The 24,103-nt window shown below is 37.1% G+C and overlaps 3 protein-coding genes across 5 annotated transcripts in view; 1 reads left to right on the forward strand and 2 right to left on the reverse strand.

The window, feature by feature from the left end:
• Positions 1 to 1,730: 1,730 nt before the first annotated feature.
• LOC141904123 (uncharacterized) lies at positions 1,731 to 3,681 on the reverse strand. The gene is made up of 7 exons (XM_074792638.1): positions 3,602 to 3,681; positions 3,429 to 3,514; positions 3,039 to 3,167; positions 2,817 to 2,922; positions 2,609 to 2,727; positions 2,251 to 2,313; positions 1,731 to 1,971 (listed from the first exon to the last, which is right to left on the reverse strand). The coding sequence occupies exons 1-7, from the start codon at positions 3,672 to 3,674 to the stop codon at positions 1,864 to 1,866; spliced, it is 684 nt and encodes a 227-aa protein (XP_074648739.1). The 5' UTR covers positions 3,675 to 3,681; the 3' UTR covers positions 1,731 to 1,863.
• Positions 3,682 to 5,671: 1,990 nt separating this feature from the next.
• Positions 5,672 to 13,699, forward strand: LOC141903874 (tetraspanin-33-like). Of its 2 annotated transcripts, XM_074792230.1 has the most exons (8): positions 5,672 to 5,802; positions 6,737 to 6,922; positions 8,198 to 8,272; positions 8,352 to 8,450; positions 10,392 to 10,511; positions 11,765 to 11,815; positions 11,965 to 12,081; positions 12,422 to 13,699. In XM_074792230.1, exons 1-8 carry the CDS (start codon positions 5,674 to 5,676, stop codon positions 12,521 to 12,523), a joined length of 879 nt encoding a protein of 292 aa, XP_074648331.1. In that variant the 5' UTR covers positions 5,672 to 5,673; the 3' UTR covers positions 12,524 to 13,699. The 2 variants fall into 2 exon arrangements, with proteins under 2 accessions (XP_074648331.1, XP_074648332.1); XM_074792231.1 differs by lacking the exons at positions 8,198 to 8,272; positions 8,352 to 8,450.
• A 567-nt stretch (positions 13,700 to 14,266) lies between these two features.
• LOC141904723 (uncharacterized) overlaps positions 14,267 to 24,103 on the reverse strand; it is a 54,481-nt gene continuing 44,644 nt past the window's right edge. For both annotated transcript variants that reach the window (XM_074793367.1, XM_074793366.1), the window contains 19 exons: positions 23,683 to 23,879; positions 23,094 to 23,257; positions 22,516 to 22,743; positions 22,302 to 22,416; positions 21,788 to 22,085; positions 21,205 to 21,570; positions 20,875 to 21,044; positions 20,664 to 20,724; positions 20,113 to 20,290; positions 19,711 to 19,826; positions 19,430 to 19,580; positions 18,891 to 19,331; positions 18,231 to 18,479; positions 17,936 to 18,070; positions 17,568 to 17,662; positions 17,395 to 17,487; positions 17,054 to 17,156; positions 16,740 to 16,877; positions 14,267 to 16,488 (listed from right to left, as the gene is read on the reverse strand). In XM_074793367.1, the coding sequence (XP_074649468.1) occupies positions 16,237 to 16,488; positions 16,740 to 16,877; positions 17,054 to 17,156; positions 17,395 to 17,487; positions 17,568 to 17,662; positions 17,936 to 18,070; positions 18,231 to 18,479; positions 18,891 to 19,331; positions 19,430 to 19,580; positions 19,711 to 19,826; positions 20,113 to 20,290; positions 20,664 to 20,724; positions 20,875 to 21,044; positions 21,205 to 21,570; positions 21,788 to 22,085; positions 22,302 to 22,416; positions 22,516 to 22,743; positions 23,094 to 23,257; positions 23,683 to 23,879 (3,550 nt within the window). In that variant the 3' untranslated portion in view covers positions 14,267 to 16,236. The remainder of the gene's footprint in view (positions 16,489 to 16,739; positions 16,878 to 17,053; positions 17,157 to 17,394; positions 17,488 to 17,567; positions 17,663 to 17,935; positions 18,071 to 18,230; positions 18,480 to 18,890; positions 19,332 to 19,429; positions 19,581 to 19,710; positions 19,827 to 20,112; positions 20,291 to 20,663; positions 20,725 to 20,874; positions 21,045 to 21,204; positions 21,571 to 21,787; positions 22,086 to 22,301; positions 22,417 to 22,515; positions 22,744 to 23,093; positions 23,258 to 23,682; positions 23,880 to 24,103) is intronic.

Genomic DNA, 24,103 nt, shown 5'->3' on the forward strand with positions numbered 1-24,103 from the left:
GCTGATATCATTTCATTCTAGTCTGGACCTATTTGCCCGGTACTTAGATATCACTATTTATGTCTGGGCGACCAGTTTTTGAGAGTGGTGATAAAATGTCTTTCTAGGTGGTTTGTAGTTCATAAACCCAAAAACATGTAACTAACGCCAATGAAAAGTTGGATGAATAGGGGTCGATAGTTTGAGGGGCGGGTTTAGAGAACGCTCAATTCATTCCTGTAAGATCTACCGCTCATACAAATGACAAGAGATCCGGTGTTACAGAGTAGGTGTTGGAAGTGGAACTTCGTTCTAACGAGCTTCAAGAAAACAGAATATTGATCTTTTTATTTACGGTAGTAGTTACATCGATTATGAAATTGAAATGATACTCCTGTTTGGGTTGAAATTCGAGGTTGATCGGTAATTGATGAACTGTAAATAGCCCAGCAGTCCTTTAGAACAAGGTTCCACTTGTCGCAGCTTGCCAATAAATAAGCTCCAAATCCCTTCAGTTTTATAACACAGACCCAATCGAGATCTTTTAGATCATCCCGTTTTATGAAAAAAAAAGAAAAAAGATATTCGTTAAGGGTAGGGTTAGGCGCATTTTAGTACAAATTCCTTATTATTATGTAAATTTTGTATCATAGCCAAAAACCTGTGTCTTATGTTTTATTATCGAGCATGGAAAAAGGACCACATTTTATCGTCATTTGTTTATCACCTGATGAAACGTGTACAGATTTCTAACTGATGACCGCGCGCATTCGAAATTATCGATTACGAGAATCGTCATTATGCAAGTTATCGATCGACTATTATCGTTATAGGAACGAAACATCGTTCTCGATATCGGCGAGGGAGAGTTAATCGTAGAAAAAAAAGGACGAATTTCAGTCGAAAATATCGATATCAATATCCGGTAGTATCATATCCGAGGGCAGTGTCGTAGACTGGTGTTTACAATTGAGTTAAACATAGTACCAGTCTATTAACCGGCCGCGAGTAATAAATATTATTATTATTATTATTTTCATTATCAATCGATATCACTAATTAATATATGATGCTGGGTTATGTAGATATTTATTAATTAAATTAAGTGATAATAATTAAATAAAATGTACAGTTTGTAGATAATAATGTACAGTTTTCTAGCCACATTACACGTTCACCTTGGTAATTATTATTATTATTCTTCTGTTGTGTCGCGCGATCAGTTTAACGGTTATATTTTTGTGTAGAATAAAGTGTCATTGTGCATTTATTAATATAAGAAATAATAAATAATGTAAATTTATTTACCACGATCCATATGTATTCAGTATTTTTTTTTTTTCGCTTAGAACTTTCTGCCATTCTCAATTTACAGAGGAGGCTGGTCATGTGTGCTTCAGTCCGGTTGTAGTTCTAAAACTGATGAAATTGTGTTTACCCATTAGCACTCCGGAATGCAGTGTTCATTACTCCCGAGATAATTCATGGGAAAATCCATGTTTATCACGATACAGAATAGCTCATTTGTTGATTATCATGTGTTACAAGTTTTTGTTACATTTCTGTAAAACGAACTGGACTTTCATATATAGGATTTGATGTGTGCCGTCAAAATTGTGATTTCAAATACTCAAGAATTTTAAATAGAAAGAGATTGATTTCTGTACAGAATTTTGACATCTTAGGCTTTTGTTCCAAAGTCTTTGAACCCACTTGTACTGGCAAAAGGAAAACTAAGATGTTACTTATATTTTCCAAAATTACAAAAAAAGTTTATTGGTGCTACGATTTAATTTTTCATTATAAAACATATTTCCAAATATAAATAATGTATTGATAAAATAATTCCAGAATCAACAGTAGAGAGATCGTCCGGCGGTTCTGTTAATCGAGACATGATCCGATGATCTTGCAGACGGAATGCGGAGATAGAGATGATTCAAAATAACTGCTAATACCCGAAGCGAAAGCATCGTGTATAAGAGACTTGCACTGAAAGAGAAAATATTGAATCGATTTGTTATTATTCATACAAAGAATTATTGTGCGTCCGAGGTTTAAAAGTTGTAACTCTCGAGCAGATATTCATGATTCCAGGACGTACCTAGCGAGGGCAGGGGGGCAATTTCAGAAATGTGGTGCCCTATTTGCATGTATTATTGTTATATCCAATAGATCTGCCCTTCTTCTGTTTCTCATCCTCATAATTCAAATGCTAGGTACGGCCCTGGATTCAGTTCATTAAATTTTCAACTCTTCATAGTTACGTACATATCTATCATTAGGTGATTCCAGTGGAGAGCATTGTTCGATCAAAAAGCGTTCAACATCAGCCTGAATTAGAATAGAATGTGTCAAAATATTGAGACTCGAAATCGAACCTCCCAGAAATACGATGTAGTAGCTAGACATGAAAAAGTAACCCGAGTTAGAATGATACTTTGCAGTGAGTTTTTCCATAGTCAAATTTTGGCCCATGACTGGAAATGCCTCAAATGGGTCCTTCAGACTACCACCAGATCAAATATGTTATCGAATTGGAGTCGGAGTTTAATAGTGTTTCGTTTTGAAGACTCGTCCGATTCGACTCAATACGTTTAGGGCGATTGGCACCTGGAGTAATACAAACCGAGTTTTCTATGACAGAATCTTGAATATCTCTTATGCTGTACTGGCAAATATCACATCTTGCTTTATCAACTGAACGAATTTGATGAACAACGCCATCCTGTTTAGTTTTCAGTCTACCTGGAAAACATTCTCATTTCAATAACCCTTCAATACAGAAATTGCTATGGTAAACGTTTGAATCTTAGATAAACTGCACGACCACTTACTGTTGCCCGCACAGAATTTGACCTTAACGCATGCACTGGTCGGACTTAGTTGACCTCTGATAAGTTGGTCGATGAAATTAGTTAAAGCCGAGTCAACAAAACTACACTGCAAATGAGTGCAAAAAAATAAGAGAATAGAACGGGTAATAGGATGTACCAGGTAATTTATCACCACCCTCAAAATCTGATAGCTTAGAATACGATTTATTCCTTCAAACTCACGATTAAACGATTTCTAAGGATAGCTTCACACAATCCATCAATAGTTTTATTCACTACGGCTTCGTTCTTCTCAAGAAATGTCGCTAGTTTATCGACGAAGTATTTGCAAAGATAACACTTCGCATTTACCTGACAAACAGAGGAAATACAAGAGAAACCTCAGATTTTTGGGAGGCTCACTCTTCGATGGAAAAACTCAGTTAAAAACTGTTGCGTTTAATGGAACCGATACACCAACTAACTAGCCACCTACTCTACTGATACTGTAACTGTGGACAATTTAGATAAATCATAAAAGGACTGTCTTAGGAAATGTCTCACAAAAAGCAATATCCCAGAAACAGGGTTAAAATGTACGATAAGCTGGTAGTATTCGTACACGTTGTTTACCTGAAGCTTTGCGTCCATTTCAGGATTGATGTCTTTCTGCATTTGAAAAACTGCTACATTTCTTTTCACAGACGAGAACGAATGTCCTAGTAAATAGATATAATGAAGTGGATATCTGTTCGGATACAGTTTAGATACATGAACTGACGACACCTATTTGCAAACGACTTTACCTTCAGTCAATAAAATACAACTGAAAAAGCATATAATCGCAACTGTCAAAATTTGTTGTCGGTAGTTCTCCATCTTGAAATCATGTGACCGCTTTTCGAGCGAGCTTGGTGGCAGCACAGTACGGTCTCTCAAAGGAGTTATGTAATACCACGCGGTTTTTGCTCGCCGGGTAGACCTCATTATAGTTTATGGACTGATTAGATTAGGTTAGATTAGGCCTTTTTTGATAACTTGGCATGCGGATATTTTTCAATAAAAAAAGTGGGAGGATGAAGTGAAAAGAAAGAAAAAAAGAATTTTTCTTAATCGGTGTTTTAAAATGGAAGGGAACAGGAAAACAAAAATAAAATGTTTCTATTACTTGATTTCTTTCCACATAAAACCTCGGAAAAACTGCAGAAAAAAACAAAAAAGTGTTGAAATTGTGATGAATTTGATTCAAATGATGGGAGATAAAAAAAATTACGTTTGACAGTGTATCGAATCTGATCTACTCTCGACGGAGAATTAAAACGGACCAAATCAGTTTATATCGAGGTAAGATAAGTGAATGGTTATTTGACTGAATTCCTACAGCGGATCACGCAGAAATATTCACGAATTTCTCGTCCCAGTCAAAAAAAAATATATGTAGACATTTACCACGTAGTTCCATGTTGAAAACTCAGTGAAAATGTCAAATAGAAAAAATTATCTCTGCTCCGGCACGATTGGTAAAAAATGTTGTAAATAGCGAATGGAAGATTGCAAATGCGAGTGAAACTGTTACAAGCATTATTGTACGTTTTGATTTTGTAGTTTTCGGATCAAAAGAAACCTCTGAACAACAGTTGTTCAGAGGTACCGGCGTACTTCTGTTACTGAAGTACGCCGGTACGGATAACAGAATTTGATGTTAGAATCAGGTATAGAACGACAACGTGGATGACAAATGCTACAAAATATGTTATTTGGTCAAATAATTCGTAGTAACATCCAAAAAACTGGTCAATGAAATGTATCGACAAACCAGATGTGAAATATATAAACATTGCATTCACTGCACAAATAAAACGAATCTAGCGAATTTCGGTGTACATATCAAACGAGATGTGAACGAGGAGATCACAACTGCTGCACGTTCTAGAGATATTGCTACTATCAACCACGAACTATTACATCCTGCAACCGCAAATACAAATTCATATATTTGACAAATACTGATCACTGAATTCATGATAAATATATTGGAGCATCTTTAACGTGGAAGAGAACAAACTGTATAACAGGCATCAGTTTAAAACTGGTGCAGAACATGGAATCACTGAGCGACAAAACGATGGGATAGTTAGCGTAAGACAACCTGCGGAATCTGCGACTTATCATTATCAAGAAAGTAGCTGAATATCCTAAGGCCCCAAACATGAACACTGTAAAGATAATGACCAGTAACACAGTACGGTAGATTCCAGATCTTCATGAATTCTACTCAGATGGAGATCGGTCGCACCATGGACTCTAAAACGAAAATCGTTAGAGTCCATGGTCGCACCTACAGCAGTTACATCGTTCTACTGTCTGTGATGAAGTTCATCACATTCCAGAACCGATCTGCATCTGAGTAGAGTTCATGATTCATGATGATCGAAGGAGTGTGTCCTGACTGGTACGACGAGAATGTGCTGTCTGGACTGTCTGAGAGTGTACTGACCGTTTCAGAATATACTGGAACTGACCGTGTCTTGGAAAATTGATTTACCTGAAGTACATATGAAGAAATCATTCAAGTCTTTGTTACAGATACAATTTATTTGTAAGATTTATTGTTAACAGCGAATATAAAATCATATTTTGTCCGGGAGCTTGGCCTTATAGAATAGGCTACATTTAGGTGGTTTGAGCGGTCGCATATCAGAATTACCATCCTGTCCAAAGAAATTATACAAAGCTACTTTTGAAAACTATAACTTGCTTTTTCTTTGGTATAGAATACATAATTTTATTTCTACTACTATAGTCTCAAAGGGCGACGCTTCGATCGCGCGTTGTATTTAGTAAACAGAGCGCCATGTGCTGTCAGTCTGAAACAGCGATGGTTCACGATAAAGAGTTTTCTCCGGGCTCCCAGTCAGAGTATATTTATCGCGAGGATAAATGTTGCCCGTGTAACACGTACACGATTATCAGAATATTAGTGATTATATACGGATTGTGGTTACTGGTAAGCCTTTTGAAATTTTTTTCATGAAAAATCTTGAACATTTCTGCAATAATTCATCCCCGTTGTCCATGTTGAATTCGGCTGCTAGAATAATACATTTTAGGGGATTTCAAGAAATTTCGAATTCATTTATAAAATGCAATCTAATCGCTTTGAACGCAAAGATAAAGAATGTATACGTAAGAAATATTCTCGAATCGAGATTTCCTGTACGCGGCGATATTTCTATCGTGGATATTCTTCTATTAACATAGTTACAATTTTCAAGCATGATTTTGGTCAAGAATTTACGATTTTTGGTATATATGTTACGTGTGGCTGGGTTGAGGGGCCCTTCCGCTAGGCTTCTGTATGTGTATGTACGCAAAAATGGTAGTTTGTCATAAAACAGTGAGTACCGGTGACGCATCTGTTGTCACGGATGTTCCTAACGCTATAATCAGGTGATTCCGAGGTATACATTTATGTAAATTGAATTCTAATTACTTTCCCTGGAATATGAAATTGTGTGCTATATACATGTATTTGTATACGTATAGCATGACAGACTGTGACACTTTAGAAAACAATCATCTTTCTGCAGAACGGTTCCCAAGGAATTTTTCAAATATTCCAAATAGCTTCTTATATTCCCCGAAAATGTTAAATCCTGTAACTTTATAGAGGAATTGTTGAGAAATACGTAGATTTCACGCACAAGTACAAACCTGATCAGAAATGTAGAGAGAATCCCAGAATAATAACGAAAAGCCCGAAAATGTAACTGAAGTAGTTTATTCAACGTTTCGACTATATCCTCATAGTCATCTTCGGGAATAATGACCAGAAAGCTTTAAAAAGCTTTACAAACCCGATCAAAAGTGCTAAAAACTTATAACAATGATCGGAAAAAAATCCTAAAACTGTTTTCTGGTGACTGGTGTATTTATTTCAGGTGGTCGGACTGCTGCTATTAGCAGTAGGAATATGGGTCGGTTCATTGCGGCGTGACTATGAAGAAGTAACGGAACTGTTGACGATACCATCCGGATTACTGTGCGGACTGGGTGTATTCATATTCATCATCGGACTTATCGGCCTGGCAGGCGCGATCAAGGAAAATCGCGCCATTCTAGTAATTGTAAGAAAATCAGATTTTCCCAAACGGCATGTACAACACGATATCAATAGACTAAATTAAAAGCCTCTCATCAAAGCACAGATTGACCCCCTCCCCCCGCAAAAAATATTTAGTGTCGTTCGTTTTTGGTTTGAAAAATTATTAAGCGCAAATATATGGCACTTACAACAACAACACGATACAACAGGGGTCTGGCGCAAAGATTTTCTGATACAATTATTCTAGGTACCATATTGAAAATTGGGGTTTTTAGCTTAGTACCTAGGATACCGGGGTCAAAAACTTTTTGCCTCAGGCCTCTATACATAATACGTGCATATATTTTGATTTTTTTCATTCATCAAAACCTTCGTACCTATATCAACGGAAATCGCTCAAAGGCCATAACTGAGCATAATATTTTCAAATTTTTTCCAGGGGAGGGCCCCGTTCATTTCCAACCAAATTTAGAAAAAACCGACCCACCCGCTTAATCCTCACGCTACGGGCCAGCAATTGTACTACCGTAATATGTGCAAATCGTGTCATCAAACCACATCAGCAATTTACGAACCCTATCTATGTATGTGCATTTAATGTGTTTGAAAATGACGTCAAAAATGGTGAAAACGCTTATTATTGCTCAAATATCATGCAGAATCTAAGTTTCTACTAGCGTCATCTTAGTTTTCATGTGATTGCGAGTAAAACGTATCCGCTCCAGTTTTTCATAGTTTGTAGAAAGTAACGCACCCCTCAATGTTTTTTCACTATACTGTTTGCAGAAAAAATAGCGATGAAAGAATGTTGTGTATGCTTACGCAGCCAGAGAAGGGTTTATAATCTATTGTGTACAGGTGGTTGTTGAGAATTATTTTTACCTATACACCGTCTCAGGCCTATTCACAGTCCTTGACGATTCTTTGAGCTAACGCTGTTAACATGATTTTTTATCGTTCAAACACTATGTTATTTGAGAATTTTTTGGAAATTTCACATTATGATTATAAAACATCAACCTTATCTGTATGAAATTTAGCATTTATGATCCACTCCGATACAAATGATAGGAATTGAATTCTCGAGTGAAATATGTAGTTCTAAACTAGAAAATATATCTCAAGAGCAAACTCTAACTTACTTACAGCTGGATAATTAGATCCTGATTCGTTTCTAGGTATATGTACCTTCAGATACAACGAACTGGCAGGGGCCTGGAATGGATGGATGTTGATTATCGCAGAAACGAAACCACTTACGTAGATTAGTATAACTTGTTGATTGTTTTCGTTTCAGTTTTTGATTTTACTGATTTTGTTACTGATATTTCAAGTGATCGTTGGAGTTTTGGTTTACATCTACAGAGAAACGGTATGAACAATATTCTGAATATATATCCATTTCCCGAAGTAAGAAGTTGAAGATCGACTGATCGATATTTTTCCTGCAGGCTCGAGCCGTTATAAACGATCAGTTTTCGAATGCTATAACTCATTATGGAAGAGGAAACAATGAAATCACTGATGCCATAAACGGTATCCAATATCGGGTAAGTGCCAAAGCGAGGTTTTAAAAGTTGAAATGTCTACGAGAGGTTGATCTCAGTCACTCAGGTAGGCTATGCCAATAGCGTATAGATCCTCTCGTGCGTTAGAACGCAACTTGGGTTCGAAAAACTAAAATTTCTTTACGAGTCTAGAGGCTAAAAAATGGCGGAATTGAGTGGAGCCAGCATACCGACGAAGGATTTTCCTTCCCAAATGACGTGTATTGTACGAAATACATAAAGTTGTCATTTTTTTTTGTGTTCCTTATCAGACATTGCGTATTCTGGTATAGAGATGGATAAATTGAGCTTCATACAGCTTATCGTGCGTAACTCAAAAGAACCGGTGGTAAAGAGAAAAAAAAATTGGAAGAATTCTTTTCAAAGATTGATGTATTAAGTGTTATATTTCTCGTGAGTGGTTTTGGTTTGTTTTTGATGAAATCAGAATTTTACCTTTTTATTTTGATAATTATGCAAATTTATACAAAGTTGAATAAACACCCGTATTCATATTAGCAAAAATTAATTCGAAATTAATTTCAAATTGAAACACATACAATATCTCTGTAAATGTTTGAGGCGTTGAGGTTTTGTCGTATCTCGTATATCGTTCCTCGCATCATTCTTCGTATCTTTCTCCGCATCTCTATATACCTCCCTGTAAGCTGCGGCTGCGGCTGGATCTTTCGGTGAAGCAAAAACACTGTGTTCATTTACACCAAATATTATCTCATAAATAGTTATTTCGGGGTTACCTAACGCAGACTAATGTAGAAACGTACCATACTACAATATTCTCTTTCATACTGTATTCGATTGAAGATAGTTGTTTGATTTGGGGGTTTTTATGGATACTACTATGAACCCAGAGTCTTCATACTATTAGTATGAAGAATTTGTAGCTTAAAGCTGTATCTCAACTTATTTGTTTGTTCTTAGTCCAATGGTCAGTCTATGGCCCCTTCAACTCCTTGAAAATTCCGTTTAAGTATCTTTAAAATTTTTTGACCCTTGATCTCATTAACTGATTAGAAAATAACCTCATCTCCACATATGTTGAATGTTCTTTTCAAGCTGCTTAAATCCGAAGATCCGCATCTGGTGTCATTACAATGTATTTTCTACATCTGTCGCCTTATAGGTTGAATATAGGATCACGGACGTATAAACGATGTATGCGCCGTAACCAATTCTAGATTCGAAAATCATTTTTCATCTTTTAGCTACGTATCATCGCATAATCGTTACTCCAAGAAAATGTGTGTTCATTTTTTTAAGAACTACTAGAACCTACACGTAGATGTCTTAATTCATCAGTTATTTCTGTGAGTGCTTATTCTTGAGTGGAGATATAAGTGCATTTCATATTGCGTTGGACGAGAATGTAGAGAAAACATAGTATAAGCCGTTGGTATGCTTATATCCTCCGCTATGAAACCTGCTTAAAAATCAAATAAACTACACGCTATATTTGCGTGATGTAGGGAAAATGTTAATTAACTATTTAGTCTGTAATCGTTTGGCATAAATAAATGTTTCGTTTTTTTTACCGTGATAATCTACGTATTTAGTTTGTTGGCTCCTGAAACTTACATCTTCTTGTATAGGTACGCCATTTCTTCTTGACATTTCGCCATTTCTTTGACTTTTTTGTACGTTTCATTTACGTACAAAACTATATACGCATCGGGTGAACCCCGATGTTAAGTCGAGATGATACTGGAAATCTGTGCAAGATTGAATATACGAGAGAAATCCCACAATAATTCAACCAAAGATGTAGAGTTTTTGAGTAACCGAGAATATACACATGTATTTTGAGCAGCGTTTCGGCTATTAGATTATTAGCCATCATCAAGCGTATTGATGTTATTTCTTTTTTGTCGAGTTCCATTTTATTTAGAGTAAAGAGGTAATCTGGTCGTTTTGATTTTTTTCTAGTTGCAATGCTGTGGTTTTAACAGTTATAAAGACTGGGAGTTGAATCCGTTTTTCTCGTGTGGTAATGTCGGAGTAACCGCATGCGGTGTGCCTAGATCCTGTTGTCATCCAGGTGCTGAGGTAAATCAAAATCTGTTTTTAAACATATCTGCTATAGAATCATCAATCGAAAAAGGTTTCTCTGTTTATAATTCACAAACCACTCATCGCGTTGGATTTCGTTAACAAACTTATCTACAAACGTATCTACAAGTCGTATAACCAAGCGAGTGCAAAAATATAGTCATTAAACGAAATTCTTTAGAAAATGACAAGCTGAACAGTGCTGAACGGTGAATGATTTGGCGTCGTAAGTGCCCCTGAAAACCACAAGTTTGATGTTAAGCGCCCTTTTTTACCGTGATTTGACAGAGAAAGTGCCCTCCCCATAATTGTGAGTGCCCTTATACAATTCTGAAACCCCTCTAGATAGGGCCCTGGATCCACCCCTGCTTACACATTCACATCTATCATATTCAACATTTTCACAAAGATTTTCAGAAATTGATAAATTCTATGCATTTTGAATGCAGTAGTATTTCAACGTGCTGCGACGACTCAGTGACATCAGCTGTTAATGGGAAAACAGCTGCACAAAATATACCATATACGTGTATTAATTCTAATGTATTTACACTATAGTCTATGAAATACCTGACATACTTGGCATATTGTGTGATCTAGTAATTAAGCAAAATATTTTAAAAATATTAAAATTTTAGATTAATAATTTTGATTTACTACGCATTCGTGCTTATTGTTTGGCGCGAGGCAGTGTTTATATTTTATCTCTGATAGCTGAAAAATCATGGATAATATATCTAATTTGGTGGGGGTGCTGATTTAATTTCAGTGGAACTTCAGTGGGAGTTCGAACGGAGCGAGCGCAAAATGGGAAATTTTACTGCATTTTAAACTGATTTCCTGCAATCTGGGACCATGCAGAAACCATAAGGGTGGTGGAACTCATAGATAGAATTTTTGTGGGTTGCAGGAGTGGGTTCATGTCCCAGTAATAACACATTAGACATATCAGGGTGGAACTCTCGGAATTGTTTTCTTTTGGGGGGGATGCGGCTGCACCCCCTGCATCCTCACCCTGCGGGCCTGTGATTTCATAAATCATGTGTTATATAGCACATTATGCTCTGCTGGTTACCAGATTTGGTATTAAAAAACCATTTAGTAGTTTAAGTCATAAGTATACTATTATTGGGGCCGAGCTTATTTCTCGGTTCATCTTATAGAGGTTGGACGTGTAGCTTTAACTCTAATACGACAAATTCGTTCCACTCGGTCAATATCGAAATCAATTTGTTCATGTCTTTTGGTAGAAACGGCTCGGAGATGGATGCGGTTACCATACAAGATCGGTTAATATGACGGTAAGTGAACAAAACGCCAATAGGATGAAACGGCTGCCTATAACGAATATCAAAAAAAGATTGTTTGGAATAACATTTGATAGATTATCCGCCAACCAAACACAACACATAATCGATATATATCTCGCAGTTTTTTAATCGATTTTTAGATTCACGAAGCCTCATCTCAGATAAACATTAATGGTTGTACGCCTACGTTTGTTTTATGGTTACGGCATCATTTGGATATCATCGGTGGAATTGCTCTGGGATTTGCGATACCTCAGGTTCGTAGGGCTTCTATATATGGAAGTAGAATTCATTTCGAATTCATACATGTTATAAAGATCGTTATAAATATTCTTTAACTCGTTTAAGTTTCACAGAAAATGATTAAATATATTAAACTGCTACCTACAAAAGTTTCATACGCTTGTTAACTGTATTTCTACAAGATGAGTTCGTTTTCCGATGAGCTTTCTTTCGGGCGCCCTTTTCATTATATGATATGTCCTACTTTGGGAGTACAGCCCTTCCTGAGTAAGACTAGATCCGCCCTGCAAACGTAAAAGATACTCGAATCACGTCCTAAATTAACGAATAATTAAAATGCGGATTTTTTTTCAGGTTTTCGGTATTTTGCTCGTTGCCTGGTTGATTGTTCGCATCGCTGAAAGGAGAGTTATGTATAACTATAAACTACAAGTGGAACCTAATTCTAATTTATAACTGAATTGCCGAAATCAAAAACCAGCGAGAATCTGGTAGAGCTTTATTTGCCGCGGAATCTGTTTTCTGCAAACCGAGCCCGATTCAACTTGTGTGATAGTTTCCTGGGGCTTTGTTCCGTATAGACAAGAACCTAGACAGGACCAGTCTTTTAGGACAGACAAGTTATTTTGACTCTTACCAACGATCTAAAAGACCAAGTGTGTGTTTGTAAGGTATAAAATAAGATGCTTTCGTGGTAGCCAAATCAACCTTTAAATACATGGTATAACACATAGTTGACGCTAAAAGACGCCACTTTGTTTTATCATGGACGTGTGGTGTATAACACCTTGTTTGGATTCTGTAGGCACACGCAATAATGATCCGAGCAAACTGGGAATTATATTGATATATGTTAATATTACCGGCAATTCCGAATGCTTTGTTTGGTTATAGATGTAAAATCCGCCATAGGCCGATGAGGGTTTTTTGGATCCCGATAAGTTGTTTTTATTGAATATATTATATATATTTTAATTGTTACGTTCATTTGTATAAAGCAGGATTTAATACTTTTTTGCATGTTATCAGGTTTGTCCGCGGTACTTCGGTTGTGCGTATCTCTGCTTTCTGAACGTAAGACAATAGTTTAGTCGACGCAGTAGTCAACAATAGTCGACGCAGTGGCTGATCCATGGGAGCACGAGTCCCATCCGTCCCAATTTTTTTCGTGCCCTTTTAACGTTAATTTTTTTCAGGGCAATTTTCCCCAACCCGCAACAAATATTATACAGCAGTCGCTCCACAAGATTTTGGACATCGATTAAGGTCTCGATGTCATAGACAGTGCCTGGAAATTGCATTAGAATGCACTGAAATTTCAAAAAAATTTTTTCCAGACCCCAATTTTGGCTTCGCACTTTCTTTGCCTAGATACTTGCCTTTTTCAGTAGGCATATGCCCTTTTCATTTTTTGGTACTCCTGTCGAAGCACGTTTGCCCCTGGATCCGCCCCTGTGACGTAAGCCCACACGAATTTATGTATATTTAGATTGGTTTATAACCTATCATCAATTAACCAATTAAACTGCGGTTTGCTGTATTTGAAAGCGCCAAGTCCCATTTTACATACGTAGAAATTAACAGCACCAGCTACTGGACAACGGGTATTCACATGTACGTATATTCATTGCGTTGTTGGTAAATTATTTGGTATTTGATACTAAATAAAATGTTAAGCTTGTTTTGTTACAAACCCATTTTTTCTTCGTTTCTTTTATTTTACTCAAGCGGTATTCAGGCTAGCCAATGGAATATCAGCCCTTGATGTTAAACTGTTCAATGTAAACTGTTTCCCACGTATGCCTGTATTGCGTTGTATCTACTTAATTTTTGTCCATCCGAATATACACATCGAAGATCGATTCGTAAATACAGTTCAAACTCGGTAGTACGATTCGTCGAAACCTGTCTAGATTATAATGATTTCCAGCATATGTCCCGGCTCAGCTCGCAATGTTAAAAAGTTGCATATGTGGACTACCCGACGCGCAAGACCGTGGTAGTAGGCCTACATTAGTTCACAGAAATTCCGCTATGGCACCGTACGGTGCTGCCACCTAGCGCACAGCGTTCCTCGGCACGTGTTCATGTTATTGTTTACTTCTGACGTCATTGTCTTCTTTTGCTCATCTTGTTTTATAGCTATTTAAACTGTTTGTTTAGAGAAATATGAAGTAAATAACGAATTGAATTGCAGAAAATATCACACTTTTATTTGTTCCTTGCATAATGGAAATTACACCATCACATACATCACAATGCAGAATCAGACATATCAAGCATATAGAAATCTATAATTAATAGAACGCTAGAGCCTACTATGCGTAGCGAAAATCTGGAGAAAACAACCAATCGTTAACAAAACATTAAAAAAATAATCAGCTCTTTCATGTCTTATATCCCCAGGGAGTGGTGGGAAAGAACCTCCCAGCAGACATTCAAAGATGTTGTTCATTTGGGTTAAAGATGTTGTTCACTTGGTTTTAGACCCCTAAGGTTTTTCAATACAAATTGACAGCAAGTTAGGGTTATTGAATATTGTGTGGAGGAAATAGATCCAGCTTCACAAGTTCACAATAAACACTGACACATGCAATAAAATACAGTAACCTAGTCAGGGGCAAGGGGTCTTTTTAAAAGGCATCAATAATATAATCCAAACAATTCTTAGTGCCAATGTCATATAATACCGGTAATCTATACCGGTACTAAGTTAAGTAACATTATCAATGCATCATCATATAGGCCCTAGTTCAATAAGAAAATATTGTCATCGCAATCAACAAATAATACATAAATACACTCGGATACATATCAATAATCTTAATAATGATAATAATAATAATGATAATAATAATGTATAGCAATCTCAATAAGCCTTAAGCATGGCTTTCACAATTTTATCGAAAAACAAATTATATCATAACTCAATATCAGTGGTGGGTGTATGGACCAAGAAGGGTTAAGTAGAAAAGGAATTTTATCAACATTTTACACTTAAATGCCAAGACCTGAAAATCCAACAAAACAAAACATAATCGAAAATGTGCCACACAATGTCAAGACCCATCTTTGTAAAACACGATAAGACAGTTTAGAAATTGCATATATTCATAATTTTTTTGATCGATTAACTTTTCCAGTACAATCAGCACAAATTGTTTTTATCTGAAAATTTCAGATTGCACATAATCAACAAGCGTAACATCGTGAATAGACAGCATAAAAATACAGTGTATGAATAACAGTTTTCTATAATATAATATTTCTCAGTAAAAAATTATCACAATATCATTGTTCACTCTAGATTCGTTATAAATGAACGATCAGCTGCAACGATCGAATGTACATTTAGTACAGTCAGACTCACCTAAAACCCATAGTTGGCACAATCATCATGACAACTACTTATCCAAACAACGATTCACGCCAGGTAAATTGAATTAGAGATGAATCTAAGAATTGGGACTCAAAAATAGAGACGAGGTTAGTTATGGGACAGCTTCAATCCCATGATGACTTAACAGAGTATGACTGTAGTTCATACCAGTTTCCGGTGTATCATCGAAATCATTTTTTCTCTTCGATCAATTCATAAAAAAATATCATTATGCAACAAGATTATATAGATAGAGGTTTATAGGTGGTCCAGCTGTTTTTCTGTTAAAGCAAATAATATCATAGGCATCACCATCGTCGGGTTATTTCTCCAACTCAATTCATGCATTTATTGCGACAGCACGGGTTGTCGGTTAAAATTTCACTTGACCGATGAAATGTCGAAGATCCTGATCTCAAACTGAGTCAAATTCAACCGAGAATCTAGTAAATTCAATGTTCATGACGACGCTTGTTTTAGTTTACATGTCAAAGGATATTCAACTAACGCCTTCGATTTCCGGTGACACCTATATTCATGCGAGTATTCGTGTAAGCAGGACGGATATACTGGACGTATATATGAGTCGATACATAACAATTACGGCCCAAGTTCCACAAATAGACATTTCTATGTCGACAAAAATCGACTTCAGTGAACTATGGAACCGAGCCCTGTAGGATAAATTCACAATAGATAACAATTGATACATGAGGTTATATAAACAGTGTGTAATACTATGTAATAAGCACTGTGGTCCTATGATCAGGTATTTGAAACCTCTTCTTTATCACAGTCGGGTATCGAACACTGCCGGATGAGCGTCAACCTGTTTGTCGCCGATGATTTTCGGCTCTAAAGGATCGTCTTTCGACGCGTACGCTAAATTTGAAAACGACGACGGCACAAACCGGCCGCTACCGCGATGTTCCTGCACGTGTATGTCGGAATCTTTCAGCGACGACCTGGCGTCGTCCGAGTCGGAGAACGAATCATCGCTCAGTAAACCGTCGCCTTGACTGCGTGAGAAGTTGAAAAATACCTGAAAATGAAATAATGATTGACGATAACCACGAATTCATGATCAGCAATTTCAAATGGTAGAGAAATGATTGTTTGAGTAAAGAAATCTTTTGAGTTGAAGATCATTTACAAAATTTTAGAGGAGATCAGTATTTTAAAGGTTGATACACATTTTGACCACCTATACACGCTGAATCAAATCATTTCACAAGTGACTTCAGATAAACACATCTTTGGTTATTTTCACATTTTCTACTATAAAAAATTTACCTGATCCAAGGTTGTTTGACTGACGGAGTAGTCTTCAATTCCTTGTTTATCTTTTTCGCGTTCGATGTGTCCAAATATACTCGGCAACATTGATGTTGAATGCGGGATGCTGAACTCCAAAAAGTTCAAATGTTGATCCTAAAATTGAGCAAACATTGCTAGATCAATCATTTTACAAATCGTTTCTCTAGCTATAAGAGGCGAAATATTTCAGCATGTTCATATATATAAAATCCACTAGGTTTAAATGTAAAGTAAATATAATGTTTTAATTTTACAATGTGGAAGAATATTTCAAGAATCTAATCACAAACCTTCAAGATCGTTCCAGGGAATCTACCCTTGATAAAGGCTGCAACCAAAGCTGGAGAAGCGTCGGTGCTCAATCTCAACTGTAGAGTGTACCCTTCACCAAACCTACAATATCAAATGTACATATGAGAGAACCTTCGAGATAACAGAGCTGGCGTAACGCTTCTGTACCCCTCTTTGTTCGATGGTTGATATTTAAAAAGGTCCAAGCCAAGATTGTCAATTCAACAAATTAAGATTTTAAGAATTATGTGGGCCTTGTAACTAGTAGCTCAAAAAGCTTTCCTCTGTTAACCAAACCAGAGCTGAAATACAGAGGTATTCTATTTTAGAACATACATACTTGTTTCGAAGATGTTGGGGACTCCCGATACACTGGAAGTGACCGTTTACCATTATCGCTAATTTTGAACACATAGCTTCACATTCATCCATCCTGCAATCAAAAATTGATTAATTGGCGAGAAGATTTCTTGAAATTAAGAGAATCAAGTAGAATCTGTAGAATATGTTTACCTATGTGATGATAAAATCACCGTGAGTCTGCTATTAACAATGTAATTTCGTACCAACTGTCGCATTTTGACATCCATACCAGCAGTTGGTTCATCCTACATTAATATTTAAATATACAACCTTCAATCTAACAATCGCAGTAAGCCTATAAGTATCTATCATTTGAGATGAATGAAATTTACTCCGTTTATGAGGAATGTCTGAATGAGATCAAAATCGAGCAAATTTTATGGTATATCTTAGTGCAGCAACTACCCGGTAAGAACGGTTTTAAGATTGACATCCACTTCGGGACCTAAGGTCTTTGTATCAGCATCGGTCTTCATCGAGGAACTGACCAATGACCATTAATGGATCATTTCACTTACGAGCATGATGAGAGTTGGTTTGCCGAGAAGAGCGACTGCAATTGACAAACGTCGTTTAGTTCCACCGCTGTACTGGCTTATAACCATATCTAAATAATCCTGCAGTTCTAACACTTTCACAATATCATCAACGCTCTACAGAATAAAAAGATAGTGAGATTTAAGACAGTAAATATTTTGGTTAATCGAGTCCTTCCTAATCAGTGTGACAGATTCCAAATCTACCAACGCCTTCAATTTTCGACGAAAGATTGGTCAAACGTCTTAACTACTGATTACTGATTCCAAATAATACCTGCTTTAACTCCTTTGATTTGATACCCTTCAATGTTCCGTAGAAGTTTAGGATTTCAAGGCCAGTCATTTGTAGATCCAAGGCATCGAATTGAGGACAGTAACCAACGTTTTGTGCCATTGCACCCTTCTTGTACGTGACATCGTGCCCGGTGAAGAATATCTGACCAGCAGATGGCATTATCGCTCCAGTTATCATGCTGAATGTCGATGTTTTGCCTGCACCATTTACACCCAACAGTCCAAAACACTTAAAAACAAATTAATAAACATTACATTAATTTGAAAAGGTTCATTCACGAATCTTGTTAGTTATAGAGATATCTTCATTGAATTTTTCAAGCTTCTTCAAATTCCAACTCTACACCCATTACCGGTGCTAATATTTTGACCACCCATATATTTGGTTGATATCCCAAAATTTTTCCTTGGAAGTACAAGGAATTACACCGCCACTAGTAACCCAGTGAACAGCCATCAATGAAACACTGTTAATCTAGTTAATATTTCTGTTTACACAGCAAGGGATGCTATTGATGAACCAGTCGTGAGCACTGGTATCATCTATTGTGACCAAACAGCACAAGTTCACAAGGATTTGAATCCACCACCTATTGACCAAAAACCTTCACAACCAATGCCATGAAATGGGAAGTAGTACCTCTTTCTCTGGAATTCCAACTGTAAGCTGATCGACAGCCAGTACCCGCTGGCGACCGGAACGGTAAATCTTAGACAATTCATGAATCGAAATGACGTCGTTGTTGCTTTCTTTGCCGACAACGCGCTGTCTCTCCAAGCTGACGTCGTCGTCCTCCAAATCCGAGTTGGGTAATTTCTTCGGCATCGCGTGACAACACAAATAGTCACACTCGCATAACAGATTTATAACGAAGAAAACAAATCCCTCAACTGCCAGGGCGACGCAATGCCAGCCCATAACCTCCGCGGAGAATGGGCTGTTGTAGGTGTCTTGTCCAAATCGTTCGAATAGTGATGATATAACTTGGTTCCTTCCCAATTGAATTAAGGCCTCACATAGTGTATACGGTGGGAATGCATAGACTATATAGCCAACCACACCATACACTGCCTTTATAACCTGAAGATAAACAACGAACATGAAAAAGTGAAAAATGAAATGTATTTCTATCGTCGAAGGTGTTTCTCAGAGGGAATGGCTATGTTATGAATCATTACCTCGCTGTTGGTGGAAAACACTTCTAGGATGAAAACAGTAAACAGTAAAAGTACTCCGCCCATTAAATAAAACATGAACGTTGTCAGGTACGCGGTGGTGCCATCTTTATAACAGCGAGACAGCAAGTAAGTCAGCGGTAGAATTGCCCAGCTTAAGACATGAAAAAAAAAGACTTCATGAACTATCTGAGCAGGAATCATCAAAAAGATATTCCAAAATGCCATCTTTGAAATTAAAAACAATTTGTCATTTGTTTCGGTAAGAAAAACTCCAACCTTACCCGAATAGCATCAATATGGCTGCTGTTCCACCTAGGTTCTGTTTGGCTGCGAAGATATCGAGATTGAAAGCGCGCATGATAGCAATACTTAACGCAACCGGTATCGCAAATATTATCTGAAATGGAGAAATCCTTAAAGTCAATACATGTACTTCAAAGGTCAAGATGACGATTTATCAGAAGACAGAATAACAAACAAAAGAAAGATTTGGTACTACATGTATTGCATTTCCTGCCTGCAATATTTTTTCAGCTTCCCAAAAACATAATAATTTCGATATAAAATATCATGACATTGGCGGATATATCAAAAGCAGTCAGTACAATTACGTGACAAATCCTCAGCTCAAGCCCTGCTCAACACCCACCGTCAGCAAATTCCCTGTTGCACAAAATACTTACCAGATCCCAAAAGAATGTAGAGATCCAGTAAAGCATAGGCGTCACACCGTAGAGCGTTTGTAGGTGTTTTTCACTAGTGATTCGTTCTTTAACGATGAAAACAGCCAGACTTGCCGGTATAAAACAGAACGCCACGAGAATCATAACCGTAACACCGACCGATGCCGCTCGATTCTTCCTGTAAATTGTTCAGGACACACACATGAAAGTTAGGTACAAGTAGCGCTATGTAGTAACTGCGTGATATTGAGAATGTCCACGAGAGGTTCAGAAAGGACAAAGAAGGAAAGTGTAGAAACTATAAGAAATACAAGATCATTTATTTCATTGCAACTGTAGTATTGACCCATAAGATAAACCAAGGACGACTATATATTCCGAAGAAGAGTCTGTTATCTGATTTGTTTCATTTACCAAATTCTGACTGCCTGAATAGTCGCGACTTGTGATAAAGTTAAGATGAAATAAATTATAACAATGGATCGTGATCTAACTTGAATAAAGCAAACCCATAGTTGGTACTAGAGTTAGACACTCTTCGTTTCACTTACAAGTTTTCTTGGCTCAGCTGTTCCTCGTTGAAGTAAAGTGGGTCATTCACTGTCAATATACCTAAGATAACCCATCATATCAAATTCTCAGTCTATGTACCGGTATTCATAAGATTATGCAAGAAATAACATTTTTACAAGCTATGCGTCATCAATTTCTAGAATGTGTTGACTTTGAACCATTTCTTTTTTTATTTCTGAAACAACTTACCATAGTCGTTGGGATTTTGAGTAACATTTAAGTTGGCACGAAGCATCGCGTTAGTGAAACCGTTGTAGAATCCGGGTAGAGCGTGAATTCCCCGATTATAGAACCATATAGTCGCCGTTTGGTCGTTTACAGCGGTGCTCTTAGGATTTCCAAATTCCCAGCCACCATATCTATTCATTAAATGATGTCAATATCTTATATGCAGTAAGCTTACAATTTTGAGACAATTTATAGAAAATGTTCATCGACATTTACAGAGCTTAGTAGAATATTCAAATGTTTACAAAAAAAACTTATAAATGGGGAGTATGAATTAAGAATTGAACTAACCTGTTGTAGATGAACTTCTGCCATGTCGTCAGAATCCAGTCAGTTATATTGCGTCCAGTCAAATCATAAACAGTCGTACTCGTTTTTGTTTTTACCCGAGGCACAGGCAAGCCCGATGCGCCGGCGGGACATTTCAGGCGATCACTAGTACAATGACAGCTCGGTTTCTTGTTGTATTTGATGGCCATTACTTGATCGACAGCCGGCGTGTCGAATGTAGCGTTCGTATTCGACAGACATTGGTATTCTTGATACATCCATTCTTTCGTTCTGTTGAAGTTGTTCATGCAGGATACACTCGGTCCCGGATCACTGACCAATGCGTTGATCAGCTTACTATTCATACTGACTGATGGGTTAGAATTCCTATAAGAAAAATTAATCAACCAATCCATCCATATAGAAAATTCATGGTATCTATAGCATAATATCTATAGCATAATAATTAGATAGTACTAGAAGTAGAGACATTTTAGGCCGCCCATGACAATTCAACTTTCGAACGGGTGTCTAGTTCTTACATCGGAACGATTCAATATGAAACAAAGTAGCTAAAAGCTTTGAGATGAATCAAACGACATACTTGACAAAAGCTGGTAGATTCGGTCCGTAGAGTTCAGGCAACATGCGTCTAGCGGGCAGCTTGCTTAAGTTGATATTGTACGTCGCAGTCCAAATGGCGAATGTCACGCAGATGAGTGGCATCAGAATATGCGATAGATAACCCCACATATATCGACGATGGTGATGGAACCTTTTTCCCAGTAATGCTCCGAACTGTCGCATTTTCAACAGGCAACCGGTATCGTGTTCATTGGTCACTTTGTTCTGGATGTTTACTGTAGTTTCGATGTTCTTAGCGGTGGCTTCCTTTTCATCGACTAAAATACATCAAATTCCGGAATCTCATTAAACTCGTATTTCTTTTGGTACTATTTTTGGTAGAAGTAACAATTAAAAGCAACAAATCCAGAGATTAAAGAACTAGTATACTCAATTTCAGGATACAAAAATAAAGCGTTCTGAACACATTACTCTCTTTATGATTCTGACAAGTACCGTTTAATGACAAACTCTACAAGCATTATGTACCGTACCTTTGGATGCATCCGGACTAATCTTATCAACAGTGAAGTGTCCATGTAATTGAGTAAGATTATCTGGATGTACTGGTTTACCCATATCAGCCATGGTGCACACATTCATAAATACCTACGAAAAATAAAATCATATCATCTTATCGAGGTTTTTTACCAGGCGTAGCCTGTAATTTCATTGAGGTTTTTAATTCGTGTACAAAGACAATCATACCTCTTCCAATAATGTGTCAGACACCCCATAGCCTGCAATACTGAGGTTCGTTACGTTGTCATTCATTTCCATGAACAGATGTTGGAATTTGGCTTTTTCTTTGTTTGGCAAAATGATTCGAATTTCTCGTCCGACTTCCTCGAGCAAATAAGCACCTTCCACATGACCGCCGACGAAATTCATGATGGCCTCTGCTGAGCATTGAACAGAATCTTTTCCATTTTGTATCTGGAATTCAGAGGAAGCCAAATTCACTGAATCTTCGAGTTCAATATTTAACTTTTCTAAACTTCTTAAATCTTCCCTAGTATTTCATTGGTGATTTTTCCAATTTTCCCAAATGGAAATCAACGGATACCTTCTTACTAAAGGGGCGTCAAAATTTTTAAGCAAAATTGCTGAAGAGTTGCCCTCGACATACGCTACGTGAAATGTAAAATGAATTTGCCAAATATTTCTCGGATTAGAGGAAAATTTTCAAAATTCCCAAACATTTCCATACTGGGATTATAATTTCAAAATTCCCAAATTTTTCCCAATTTCCTGGTACTGTGCTCAATAATGTACTCCTTACTAACCTTGTCCATCTTGGATATGTTGAGGTGATAGCCCTGTCCATATCTCTTCTTCAGAAACATCGAAGAGCCGCTGCACAGCAATCGACCTCGGTGAATAATTGCAATTCTGTCGCCTAAAACATCGGCTTCTTCGAGATGATGAGTGGAGAGTAACACCGTGCAGTCTATCAACAGAAGGAATATTAGAGGGCTCACAAAAATGAACTACATGTACACTACATATACTAGGCCGGTAACTGGGAGGGGTGCGTTGGGTTCCCTACAGAGTTCCACTAGTTTTTGTCAAAAGAAAAATTATCAGATCACATCAATGTTCCATTAACATTGATGTATCATTCATGAACATTTGCTGCTAAAAACACATCATATTTTCAAAATGTTCTTGGTGGGGGCCCCAAAACCTCTCAGGGGGCTTGCTGTTACCACTGCCAAATACCGGTATATATATCAAATAGAGGCAGCGTACAGGCCTGTATACAGTAGTAAAATATAGGGGAAATTTATCGGTCATAACTGATAATTGTAAGCAGCTTTTCCTTAATTCACAGTTTTGAACAATTATGTAACTCAGATTTGTTTTGTTACTTACTTTTCTTGTATTTAGAAATGATGTCCCAAATAGATCGTCGAGCAGCAGGATCGACACCAGCGGTCGGTTCGTCGAGAATAACAACCTTCGAACCGCCGATGAACGCGATCGCGATTGACAATCGACGCTTCATTCCACCTGAGATGTTCCGCACTTTCTCATCTTGGAGATTGTACAAACCGGTGTTTATCAGCATACTGCAAAATAAAACCAGAATAATCAGTATCCTTTTACAATCATCATACCGGTACCCAGTAGTACCTGATACATTATTAAAAAACATCTTTGCTATTCTTTTGGATTCTTCTATCGCAAGATTTTCTGATAAATCCATCTATCAGCCTACATTATAATGCTTACCTGAATATAGTATTATCATTAGCTAACCAGAAATCTGACTGCTTTACTCCTTAGAGTAATC

This window comes from Tubulanus polymorphus, chromosome 4 (assembly GCF_964204645.1).
Source record: "Tubulanus polymorphus chromosome 4, tnTubPoly1.2, whole genome shotgun sequence".
Taxonomy (NCBI): Eukaryota; Metazoa; Nemertea; class Palaeonemertea; order Tubulaniformes; family Tubulanidae; genus Tubulanus; species Tubulanus polymorphus.